The sequence below is a fragment of the Lithobates pipiens genome, unplaced genomic scaffold (assembly GCF_037356315.1).
Source record: "Lithobates pipiens isolate NorthernLeopardFrog02 unplaced genomic scaffold, aLitPip1_a1.2 Scaffold_8, whole genome shotgun sequence".
Taxonomy (NCBI): Eukaryota; Metazoa; Chordata; class Amphibia; order Anura; family Ranidae; genus Lithobates; species Lithobates pipiens.
The window spans coordinates 230,465,096-230,478,180 of NW_027507903.1; the positions used below are offsets into that span (position 1 = coordinate 230,465,096).

At 41.6% G+C, this 13,085-nt stretch overlaps 1 protein-coding gene across 3 annotated transcripts in view; it reads left to right on the forward strand.

The window, feature by feature from the left end:
• The first annotated feature begins 356 nt into the window (after positions 1 to 356).
• PAWR (pro-apoptotic WT1 regulator) overlaps positions 357 to 13,085 on the forward strand; it is a 169,758-nt gene continuing 157,029 nt past the window's right edge. For 2 of the 3 annotated variants that reach the window (XM_077473708.1, XM_077473710.1), the window contains exons 1-2: positions 417 to 580; positions 2,449 to 3,067. In XM_077473708.1, the coding sequence (XP_077329834.1) occupies positions 2,540 to 3,067 (528 nt within the window). In that variant the 5' untranslated portion in view covers positions 417 to 580; positions 2,449 to 2,539. Of the gene's footprint in view, positions 581 to 2,448; positions 3,068 to 13,085 lie in introns of all 3 variants that reach the window. The other variant, XM_077473709.1, reaches the window with a different exon arrangement.

Here is a 13,085-nt window from a genome sequence, read left to right on the forward strand (position 1 = left end):
TCAGTGGCTTCACACAGACTACTAACAGGAGAGCTCTCTGTACCTGTGGCCCCTCAGTGGCTTCACACAGACTACTAACAGGAGAGCTCTGTGTACCTGTGGCCCCTCAGTGGCTTCACACAGACTAATAACAGGAGAGCTCTCTGTACCTGTGGCCCCTCAGTGGCTTCACACAGACTAATAACAGGAGAGCTCTCTGTACCTGTGGCCCCTCAGTGTCGTATACTGTCCACAGGCTACTGATAGTACAGCTCTCTGTACCTGTGCCCCGCAATGACTTCACATAGTACCAATAGTACTCTCTCTGTGGCCCCTCAGCAGCACACTCCATACACACAATAGCAATAGAAAAGTCTCCCGCAGAGCAGAAAAGCCGCCAGTGTCTCGGCAAGTTCCGGAAGGGCTCGGAATGCGATTGTCACCACCCTCGGGCTTGCAGAAGTTCGTCGACTTTCGGAATCCCTCGAGAACTTTCGGCTTCTTCCGGGAAGGCGAAGTGAGCGAAGCGAGAGGTGAGTGTACGATTCCTCCCCGCACCTTGTCCCGGGATCCCGGAGGGTGACAGCTGGCTGCGGCTCAGGTAATGGTCAGCGGCCGGGATTGGGGGGTCTGGAAAGGTGCAGTGTGAAGCTGGTGATTAGTAAGCGGGGTGTGTGCAGATAAAGGTGGAGCAGCTGCTCTCTTTATCACTCTGTACTCTGCTAGTGATGTGCAGGCGCAGCGCCTCTGCCTGGGAACTTGTTCATGGGCTTCGGACTTTTACCAGCTACAGGAGCTGACTGGTCACCCAGTGATCATCAGGGATCAGCCACCCAGTGATCATCAGGGATCATCAGCCACCCAGTGATCATCAGGGATCACTTATCAGCCACCCAGTGATCATCAGGGATCACTTATCAGCCACCCAGTGATCATCAGGGATCACTTATCAGCCACCCAGTGATCATCAGGGATCACTTATCAGCCACCCAGTGATCAGGGATCACTTATCAGCCACCCAGTGATCAGGGATCACTTATCAGCCACTCAGTGATCAGGGATCACTTATCAGCCACTCAGTGATCAGGGATCATCAGCCACCCAGTGATAAGGTATCAGGGATAAGGTATCAGGCACCAAGTGATCAAGGATAAGGGATCATCAGCCATTCAGTGATCAGGGATAAGGAATCAACCACCCAGTGATCATCAGCCACTGAGGGATGCCACCCAGTGATCAGGGATCACTTATCAGCCACTCAGTGATCAGGGATAAGTGATCAACCACTCAGTGATCAGGGGTCATCAGCCATCCAGTGATCAGGGATAAGGTATCAGCCACCCTGTGATCAGGGATCATCAGCCACCCAGTGACCAGGGATCACTTATCAGCCACTCAGTGATCAGGGATAAGGTATCAGCCACCCTGTGATCAGGGATCATCAGCCACCCAGTGATCAGGGATAAGTGATCATCAGCCACCCAGTGATCATCAGCCACTCAGGGATGCCACCCTGTGATCCGTTATCAGCCACCCAGTGATCAGGGATCAGTTATCAGCCACCCAGTGATCAGGGATCAGTTATCAGCCACCCAGTGATCAGGGATCAGTTATTATCCACCCAGTAATCAGTTATCAGCCACACAGTGATCAGCGGAGCACATCAGCAGCAGTCCCCATTGATCAGAGATGAGGTTCATGCGGCTGCCCTTTAGCACTCCCTAGGCTAGGGTTTCCATGTTGTGTGCCTGGCATATCCAGCATCAGAAAAGGAAAAAGTGTAACCTGTACAGCAAGTCCTGTCATGTACAATACTCACATCTTCTTTTCTTTTTTTTTTTCTTTGGGATACTAATTGTATATACTTGTTTGTTAAGGTATCCAGAAAGCAAGCCAATAGAGACCTGTTGTAATTCTCTAGGGAAGGGAAGTAGGCAGGTCATGTGACCACCAAAAATGACATTGGCTACAAGAGGGATGCACTTTGAATTATTGGCAGAGCTTATCCCCTTTGCTGCCCTGGTTCAGAAGCAAGGTTTGTTGTAGCGCTCTGTTAATTTTTGTTAGAACATCAAAATGTTGTGGAGTTAAGGGCTGCTTGCACTCGTTTCCTCACCTGTGATTCTGATGCATTTAATCTTTGTTAATAAAGAGTCAGCGCATGTCTGTCTGTAGGCAGGACATGCCTGTCTGATCCTGGCAGTGTCAGTGTGAGTGGATGTGTGCACAGGCTGATTAAAGAGCCGTGTCAGTATGTCTGCAGAGAGCTGGAGAGATGTCTCTCTAATAAGCAGATTAAAGCCAAGTTGGTGTCAGACTCCCTGGCACCGGATTCTTTCTGGATGCCCAGGTGCAGTGCACTAGATTAACTTGTCAGTCTAGGCTTTTGGTGTTAATAATGACACACTTGGACTATCGTTCACCCTCACTGCTATTTGCTGACTTATAAAATCTATAAATTATCATTAGGTTCTCCGGTTGCCTGTCTGTACTGGTTAATCCCAACAATTCATGTTCTGAATATCTGGAGAATATCTTCTTAGAGAAACTCCGCAAGAACATGGCAAGCGGTGGCTACAGGGCACACAATCCATCTTCGTCACACACCACCGATTTCCTTGAAGAATGGAAAGCCAAGCGGGAGAAGATGAGGGCAAAGATGCATGCGGCTGAGATGGCCACAGCAGGGACTGCTGGAGCAACTAACAATGGCAGTAAAACTAGCAGCGAAATGAACAATAATAGTAGTAGTAGTAGTAATATTATATCCAATATATCCAACAGCAATAGCCAAGCATCTGCATCAGCAGCTAAGGCCCCAGCTATGAGTAGGACTGTGGAGGAACAGCAGGTTACCGCAGTGGTTGCCCAGCCAAAGAAAGCCTCAGCGCCCTTACAAGATGGCATCACAGGAGGAACAACCCAGGAGGAACCTCCTCCACCGGCGTCCCAGGAGAGTTCCAGTAAAGCAAAAGATAAAGGGAAAAGTTTCGGCCCAAGTGCAAGAAAGGGTAAAGGGCAGATCGAGAAAAGAAAGCTTCGGGAAAAGAGGAGGTCCACAGGAGTTGTCAATATACCCTCTGCAGAGGTAAGTGATAAGGAAATGTGTCACTATATTACTTGTCTTTGTGAATTCAATGATTTGTGTATAGATAAAGATATGGAGAAACCATTTAGCGTTGTTTAGTCCTTTGATATCATACTTTGAATGCATGTTCATATTTTACAATCAGGCCAATAGGACCTGGCTAGACCTTGCTCTCATCTTGGTGGGCCGTAAATGTTCAGTAGGGACCTGCAACATTTCAGTCCACAATCAACTGTTTGTGTTTGGCAGAAGCTGATTGGTTGATCAACTTCAGTTGAATGGGAATGTTGGAAAACTTTTGCTGATCAGCAGTTGCAGCCTCTGTTCAGTGTGTGTTTTGACAACATAGAGTTCTACTGTCAGAACACAACGTCCTAATGGGGGTGGGGGGGTCTGGATAATGGAAGTTATTTCTAAGCTGTTAGAAACATAAGTATACATAGTTTAGTACGAAAGTTCAACTTTAAGAATATGTAAATAGTTAAATGTCTAAAGATTGGGCACATGTGCAATTTAACATCTTTTTTGTAAATGTTGACTGGTTTCATGGCTGTTACAGTAAGTGAGGGGAAAGGTCTCTAATGGTTCCCCTGAAGTAAAAAAAAAAAAAAATAGCCAGGGCTTCTAATCCTTCTACCTTAAGTTAAAAAAAAAGTTTTGCCAGGACTTACACTTTGAATTATTTTATTTACTAATTTCTAGCCACTGTCAGCCCTGTATAAATGTATTTGGAATCAACTACATACAGCACTGTGATTCGTCAGTGCTACGGGGACTTTCCGTCTGCTGCCATACAAAATAAAGCAGGGCTGAGCGCTGCTCAGCCATTCACAGGAAGCCTGAATTTTATCAGTAAATACTAGGCTTCCTCTGATTATCTGAGATGGAGAGGTGGGCAGATGACATCAAAATCTCTACCTTAACCAATCAGAGGAAGCCTTGTATTTGCTGGTAAAATTTAAGGCTTCCTGTGAATGACCGAGCGGCGCTCAGCCGTACTTGATTTTGTTCCAGCAGCAGAAGAGAGGCCTCCGTACTTCTGTCAGAACACAGTGCTGCATAATTTACGTAGATGATGCTACATACAGTTATACAGCACTGACAGCGGGTGCAGAAATTAGTAAAGGAAATTGTGCCAGCTCCAGCTTGGCCTAAATTAACAATTTAAGGTACACGTAAACATGGGCTTTAATGTCCTGAGAGCACTTCACTACACAGTTTAGTTTTAGCAATAAAATCACTCTTAGAAACTTGCAGTTAGTCTTCTATAGCATCTTTTTAAATCTCACTTTTGCTCCTCTGTTTACGCTACCGCATCCTTTCTTGTTGCCTAAATCTTGCTTTTTTTTCTGTCACCTTCAACACTTCAGTCAAAAGGGTATGTCAGCCCAGGAGCCCTCCCTTGTCTGTGACTGGACAGCGAAAGAAGAATCAGCACAGTGATGAGCTCATCTCTGTCACCCTGCTTTCTTCTCCTGTCAATGTGCTTTTTTTGTCAGCACACAAAGAGATTAGCTTCTTCCTCTCGCACATTATCCCCCACTATACAAAGACTGCAAGAGGTTGTTACCAGGTCATATTCAGGTGCTTACACTGCTTGCAAAAAATTAATTTTAACGATGCATCAATGATTACAGAGCTGCACAAATGTGTGTCTTTTTATCTGTCTAGAGTTCACTTTTAATAATAGAGCTCTTTTATTTTTTTGTATGCTTTATGCACTCTCAGAATGTGGGAGACATTGTGTTACAGCAGGCAGCAACTGTCAGACTTCTGGTGACTCATTATTCATGACTCTCAAATGGAAAAGTCAGACTAGTAAATAAAGCTTCATATAAACAAAATATAAGTCCTTTATAAGTAAGCCTACACTTAAATAATTTAAGGCAAATATTCAGATTCTAGTATAGGCCCAACTCTGGCATGTTCCCCACTTTTATTGAAAAAAACCACAATCCCCTCTGGGCGATCAATGTACATTGCAAGGCTTTACCAACCTTTGTTACAGAGCCATAACTGTTTATGCTCTGAAGAAAAAAGCTGTTTGTTGTCTGCAGAGTAAATCTTAATGGGAGTGACTTTTTCATTATTAATCAGCTAATGCACTTTCAGTGTTCTACTGAGGAAAGCTGCAAGATCTGCCGCTCTTTAGAAGTGCTTAACCCTTTGGAAGTATTTTACCAAAAACTAAATGTTTGTTGCAGAGGATGCCTAACATATATCTTGGAGCAGACTTCTGGGAAAATCAACGAGCCAGTCACAAAAGCAGGAAATGATAATTTCTTGGAGTGTTCTGGACACCAGTGGTGTATGGAACACTGGGTTGCCATATTGCATTGAATTTTATAAAAAAAAAATACAGCTCTTTGGATTGAAAAGTAAAAATAATTTCTATAACATTCAATTACGGTACAATCTGGCTTGTGTAGAGATAGTATATGCTATATTATTATTATTATTAATAATAATAATAATAATAATAATAATAATAATAATAAATACAATTATATTGTGTGTGTGTGTGTGTATGTGTATATATATATATATGTGTGTGTATGTATATAATTATATTTTTTTCAAAAATCTCTTTAGTAATTTTCCAATAGAAAAACATATTACAACATATACTTTCAATCTTCAACTTTCCCACTCTCACAGGAGCTTTCACATAACTTTTCTTAATATTGGTTACAACAAATAAAAACATTAATTTTTCCCCCTAAACCTTTGTGTTGATGGTGTGGTTTGTTGTTTCCCTTCACTTTCCTATCCAACGTCACATTCCTTTCTTTTTTATTATTCTAGCTGTTCACTTTTTAGGTTTTCCAGAAGCCATTATGTGTTCCACTATCCAGCTTGCCCAAACTCTTTCATATATTTCCTCCCATCCTCTATTACAATATGTTTCTCTATACAGCGGCAAGTTGTAATTTACTAAGTATTTCCAAAAGGCTAATGAAGGAGCATCTTTTTATTTTTTTCAATTTAGTACTATTGCCTTTCTCGTGCAGAAAAGCAACACACTTACTTGTGTTCTCTTTGCTTTAGTGGGGATGTTATTTCCTACCAAACCCAAAAGACAAATCTCTGCATCCTGTTTCAAAACCACTGATGTAACTCTAGTGATTACCCTTATAACCGCTATAGCAGGACAAGACCAGAATATATGGATAACATTTCTTGGAGTGTACCCACATCTCCAACAATTCTGAGGGTTCAGTGGGCACATTCTATATAATCTATAAGGTGTATAATATAGTCTATGCGTTATCTTGAATTGTATGAGCTTGTCTCAAAGTGAGACTAGTATCTGGAAAGGGAATCCCCATATTTCCTCCTCTAATTCTGGGACATCTCTCATCCAACGTACTTTTAACTTGCTAATATCTAATAATGCAATTTTCACTAAGTAAGTATACAAAGTTGATATTTATTTATTTTCCCTTCTCCTAGTTATTTGTTCTAATCCTGATTCTGTCAATTGCGGAAAACCTTGAGGAAATTGTGCAGAAAGAGCATGGGCAAGCTGCATATATCTAAACACATAATTTCCTAGAATTTTCCAGAGTTCTATCATTCCTGCAAAGGATATCATTGTTTCTCCCTGCACCACCTGGGATAACTTTTTAATGTTAAATTTAGTCCAAGCGCCTGGATCTTGGATAGAATTTAAATGGGGCAACTGAGGATTCCTCCACAGCGGAGTATTTAGAGCCTCTGCCACCGGCTCTATTGCTATAGCAAAGAGGGCTGGAGAAAGAGGGCAGCCCTGCCTTATTCCTCTATATAACTGAAAAAAAGTTTATAGACTTCCTCCCAGCTTAACTGCTCACATAGGTTTATTATATACTGTTTGTATCCAATTAATAAATACTAATGGAAATCCCATCCTTCTAAGTATTTCCCATAGAAGGGGTCATTCGAAGGCCTTCCCTATATCCATAGAGGCCACTGTTCTAGATCCCTCGTTAGCATGATGAGCATGATTAGCATGTAACCTATGTAGATTAATATCTGTCGTCTTTGAGGCATAAATCCCGTCTGATCTGAATCTGTAATGGTTTTTAACAAAGGTTGTATTCTCGATGTTAATATTTTAGTCAGTATTTTAATATCTATATTCAGTAATGCTATTGGCCTGTATGAAGAGCATAATTTTGGATCCTTAATTTATTTATGTATAAGGGTTATATGTGCCTGTCTCATTGAATCTGGAAGAGTTCCTTTCGACAACCCATTTGTGAATATTTCCGCTAACTTTGGGGCCAAAAAGTCCCCGTATCTTATATAACATTTCAACAGGGATTTCATCAGGGCCTGGGGCTTTTCCCCTCGGAAAAGTATGTATAGTTTTCAAAATCTCACTTGGGATTGGGCTAACCAATGTCTCTCTCCCTATCTGACAGCCACCCAGGCTATCTGGTCCAAAAGGTCCAGTATCTCCCCAGGGGATAGGTCGGAGGGGAGGGAAGAGGCATATAAGGAACCGTAATACCTCTTGAAAGTCTCCAGTATATACTTAGGATTGACTTCTGTTTCTCTTTATGGAGTCCTAATTTCTGGTATAAGTGTAACCTGATGTTCCTGCAGCGCCAACCTTGCCAGAAATCTTCTGCTTTTATCCCCTTGTTCAAAAATGTTTTTTCTGTTTTTATATAGTTCTAATCTGGTTATTTCCATCATATGCAGGTGTAAATCCCATGCGTGGCCATCATTGTATCGAAATTGCTTATACTAGGATCCAGGCTATATTTTTCCTTCTGTAATTCTACCTGTGTTTGTAATACCCGAGTTCAATCTTTTGTTTCTCATTAACTGCCGCAATGTTTGAGATATATTGCCTTCGGACACACATGCTTTAAAAGCAACCTAGACCATATCTAATGACGATGATCCAGCATTATTTTCCCAATATTATACTAGCATTAATTCAATTTTTTTTCTGCTATCTCTGGGTACAACACCCACTGAGGAGCCAATTGTCACAGTGATGCATTTTTTAAAGCGGGGGTACGTTTTGACAAAAACAATGGAGAGTGGTCTGAAAGGCCACTTGGTAGCTTCCACTGTATCTGCCGCCAATGCCGGATCTGCAAAAGCTAGGTCTGTTGGGGAAGAGGTTTTATGGGAGGTGGAAAAACAGGAGTGTACTTTTTTTTGTGGATTTCTCAATCTCTAAATTTCTATTACACCTGTCACCTGTGCCCAGTTGTATAGATCAGCTGAATACTGCTTGGGAGGCTTCGGTCTGTCTAAATCTGGGGATAGGATAGCGTTGAAGTCTCCAATGAATAATAATTTTGCTGGAAAATGTTGGATAATTTTCTCTAGTATTACATTTAGTATTTCAATGGGAGAAGGAGAGGAATATAAATTGCTGCTATAACATACCTTTGTTGCCTTAACGCAACCTTTTTAAGGCTTGGTTCACATTGCAGCGATGCGGGAACGCTGCGAATCCGCTGTGGGTTCCCGCATCGCATGCCTCCCGGCGGCAGTTCACACTGCCCTATGCGAACTGCTGGGAGTGTCAGTGAAACGTTAATGACACCCCCAGATCAGTTCGCATATTGCAGTGCGATCTGCAAACTCGGACAGGAATCGGATCGCATGGTGTGAACACCCATGCGATCCGATTCTGCTGCGGACCGAAAAAAGGGGTCCTGTGCGAGTTTCAACCGGATGCGATGCGAATTCAACCATACTATCTGTATGGCTGAACTCGCATCGCACAGAGATCGGATGTGATTTGCACTGCAGTGCGGTGCAAATCACATCCGATCTCATAAACCGCTGCAGTGTGAACCCAGCCGAACACAGAAGAACCCTTGAAATAGTTCTCTGGTCTCAGGGAACCCTTGCTAAAAATTAGAAATCTACAGCACATGATACATTGGTGTGATGGTCAGTGGGAAGAATGGTCCTTACACTTGTGGTCATTGGGAAGAATTACCTCCTTGCAGATAGTTAAAAAGATCAATGGTATTAGTGGGAACTTATCTGAAAGGCAGAAATTGTCCAATGCTGAAGGAACCCCTAGCAACCTTTGGAGGAACCCTAGTTGAGAATCGCTGCCCTAACGTATATACTAAGATAACATATTTTTCCTGTACATCTGTATATACCTTCTGTATTAAGCCATAAAAAGATTTATTTACTAACACTAAGCCCTTGTACACACGATCGGAGATTCCGACGGAATGTGTCCGATTGGAGCGTTTTGTCTGATATTCCGACTGTGTGTGGTCTGCATCGGACTATTTCCGTCGGAATATCCATCGGACCAAATTTTCCAACTTGCCGTAAATATTTTCCGACAAAATGCTCCGATTGGACATACTCCGATCATGTGTAGAGAATTCTGATTGGACAAAGTGCCACGCATGCTCAGATCAAATTCCAACATCAAAGCTATTGGCTACTAGCCTGAACGTAGTCCCATCGTAACTAAATTACGTCATCACGTTCTGAAAGATCGGATTTTCCGACAACTTTGTCCGACCGTGTGTATGCAACAGTTTCGGGCAAGATTTGGTTGTCGAAATCTCCGACCGTGTGTACAAGGGCTTATACCCCTCTCGCGTAGGAGGAGTAGGTAGCATGATAGGCTTTTTGAATCTTTTTTTTAGAGTCATTCGTTTCTCTCCAACTAAATATGTCTCTTGAAGTAAAATCAACTGTGGATTGTACTTTTTTACATTGTGACACATTATTGCTCTTTTGAACTTAGAATTTAACCCACGAACATTCCATGATATTATAGAGTGACAGCTATTTTCACCTGACATCATATATAACTAGCAAGACGGACAGACAGACGGCTCCACACTGACCTGAGCCATGTTGCTCTTAAAGAGATCATCACCGGGGTAACAACACCACACCATCTCTGGACCCTCAAATGCCAAACCTCTACATCTCCCATCCCACCCTGTCCTTTTCCACTCCCCTCCCTACTCTATAACCCCATCCATCCATGGGTGGGAGCAAAAAGGACCCTTTCCTTACCCTTAACCTCACTGATTATAGCTTCTATTCTATAGTCTTTCCACCTAAATTTGTGAATCTGGCTCTCTAATGAACAATTTACCTAAGAGACACATTTAGGCCAAAGTTGTGCTTGCATATTACATTACTCATATTGAATTAAAGTCATAATCAGATTTCCCTATACCCCAAAAAATAAAATAAAAAAAAGGGGGGGTCCGCTTCTCTTCCCCTACATCCTTGCAAAAGTGACAAGGGAAGTACAGGCCTTAGTTTCTTCCCCCATGTGCTGAAAAAAAAAAATGTTTCCATTACCCTTTATTCCTATTATCTTTGTGATCAACAACTTCCTTTTGTTTATTTAACTATTACCTAAATATATTCCCATATAAATTATTATGTGTATTATTATAGATATTTAGTGATAATATACATATAGTATTACCTTTCCCTCCCTCCCCATCTCAAAAAGGAGAGAAAAATAAATAAATAAAAATAACCAAATAAAAATACATATGAACCTGCAAATATATATGCATACATAGTAGAAAATCTAGAAAGTATTAAAAGTCATGTATATATAAAAAAAGAGAAAGAAAGGGGGAAGAATCAAAATAAAAATCATACAAAAAAAAGTGTAGAGTATATGCTATAATAATAATTATTATAATAATTATTATTAACATTTATATCTATATTCTCACAAAAGTGATTACACCCCTCACATTTTGTCACATGAAAAGATATAATAAAATATTTACAACACTTAAGAAATTACACTTTGCTACAATGTAAAATAGTGAGTGTACAGCTTGTATAACATTGTACATTTGCTGTCCCCTCCAAATAACTCAACACACAGCCATTAATGTCTAAACCGCTGGTAACAAAAGTGAGTACACTCCTAAATGAAAATGTCCAAATTGGGCCCAAAGTGTCAATATTTTGTGTGACCACCATTATTTTCCAGTACTGCCTTAACCCTCTTGGACATGGAGTTCACCAGAGCTTCACAGGTTGCCACTAGTGTCCTCTTCCACTCCTCCATGACGACATCATGGAGCTGGTGGATGTTAGAGACCTTGCACTCCTCCACCTTCCATTTGAGGATGCCCCCACAGATGCTCAATAGGGTTTAGGTCTGGAGACATGCTTGGTCACCTTTACCCTCAGCTTTCTTAGCAAGACAGTGGTTGGTCGTCTTGGAGGTGTGTTTGAGGTTGTTGTCCTGTTGGAATTTTGCCCAAAATAGGCCCAAAGTGTCAATATTTTGTGTGGCAAATATTCTTTTCCAGCACTGCCTAAGTCTCCGAAGGGAGGGGATCATGTTGTGCTTCAGTATGTCACAGTACATGTTGGCATTCATGGTTCCCTCAATTAACTGTAGCTCCCCAGTGATGGCAGCACTCATGCAGCTCCAGACCATGACACTCCCACCACCATGCTTGACTGTAGGCAAGACACATTTGTCTTTGTATGCCTCCCCTGGTTGCCACCACACAAGCTTGACACCATCTGAACCAAATACCATAAGTTTGTGTTGGTCTTGTCAGACCACAGGACATGGTTCCAGTAATTCATGACCTTAGTATGCATTTATTCAGCAAACTGTTTGCGGGCTTTCTTGTGCATCATCTTTAGTAGAGGGTTCCTTCTGGGACGACAGCCATGCAGACCAATTTGATCCAGTGTGCATATGGGCTGGGCACTGACAGTCTGACCCCCCCCCCCCCCCCACCCCTTTAACCTCTGCAGCAATGCTGGCAGCACTCATACGCCTATTTCCCAAAGACAACCTCTGGACATGAAGCTGAGCACGTGTACTCAATTCCTTTGGTCGACCATGACGAGGCCTGTTCTGAGTGGAACCTGTCCTGTTAAACCACTGTATGGTCTTGGCCACCATTCTGCCGCTCAACTTCAGGGTCTTGCCATTCTTATTCTAGCCTAAACCATCTTTACGTACAGCTACAATTCTTTTTTTAGATCCTCAGAGTGTTCTTTGCCATGTTGAACTTGCAGTGACCAGTATGAGAACATGAATGTGTTAAACCAAATTTAACACACCTGCTCCCCATTCACACCTGAGACCTTGTAACACTAAAGAGTCGCATGACACTGGGGAGGAAAAATGGCTAATTGGACCTTTTCACTTAGGGGTGTACTCACCTTTGTTGCCAGCGGTTTACTGTTCACAGTTATACAAGCTGTACACTCACTACTTTACATTGTAGCAAAGTGTAATTTATTCAGTGTTGTCACATCAAAAGATATAATAAAATATTTACAAATACGCGAGGGGTGTACTCACTTTTGTGAGATACTGTGTGTGTGTTTGTGTGTGTGTATGTGTGTATATAATAAATATATATATATATATATGTGTATATGTGTGTGTATGTATGTATATGTGTGTAATATATACACACACAGATATAATATTTTTTGCTAGTTTTTTTTTTTTTCCCCACAAAAGGGCAGTTGCCCTTTTATTAGCAGTCATACCAGCTGATTCTTTGAAGTGTTAGCAGCACTGCAGTCACTTAGAAGCAAGAGATATCATGTTCCACCACACAGCTGAATTGTGAAGGGTCAAACCATGCAATACCACTTCACCATAAATCACAAGTTAAGGGTTTCCTCTACTAATATCTTGTGACTAGATTTACTGGCTATAATCTTGTAGTGCTTTCTGAGTCAAAAGAATTTACAGTTTAATAATATGGATCCTAAAAGTCATCACAAGCCATTTTTGTAAGCTTCGCTGACGTCAGTGTGCAAAAGCAACAGCCTATGATATATAAACGATACTTCATCTTGTTTGACATGACTGTAGAAGTTATGTAGATACTTACAACTGTGTAAAATTTTACAAGGAGGTGAGAATGTGTAGCACTGTGTCTGCTATTTGTCTTTTACAATTTGAACCCGGCTTTTTACTGACATTTTCCCAGGTTGTATGTACAGTGCGCCACCTAAAACAACTGTTTGCAGTGCAGTACTATTCAGGCCTTTGTGAGTGAGAAAAGTC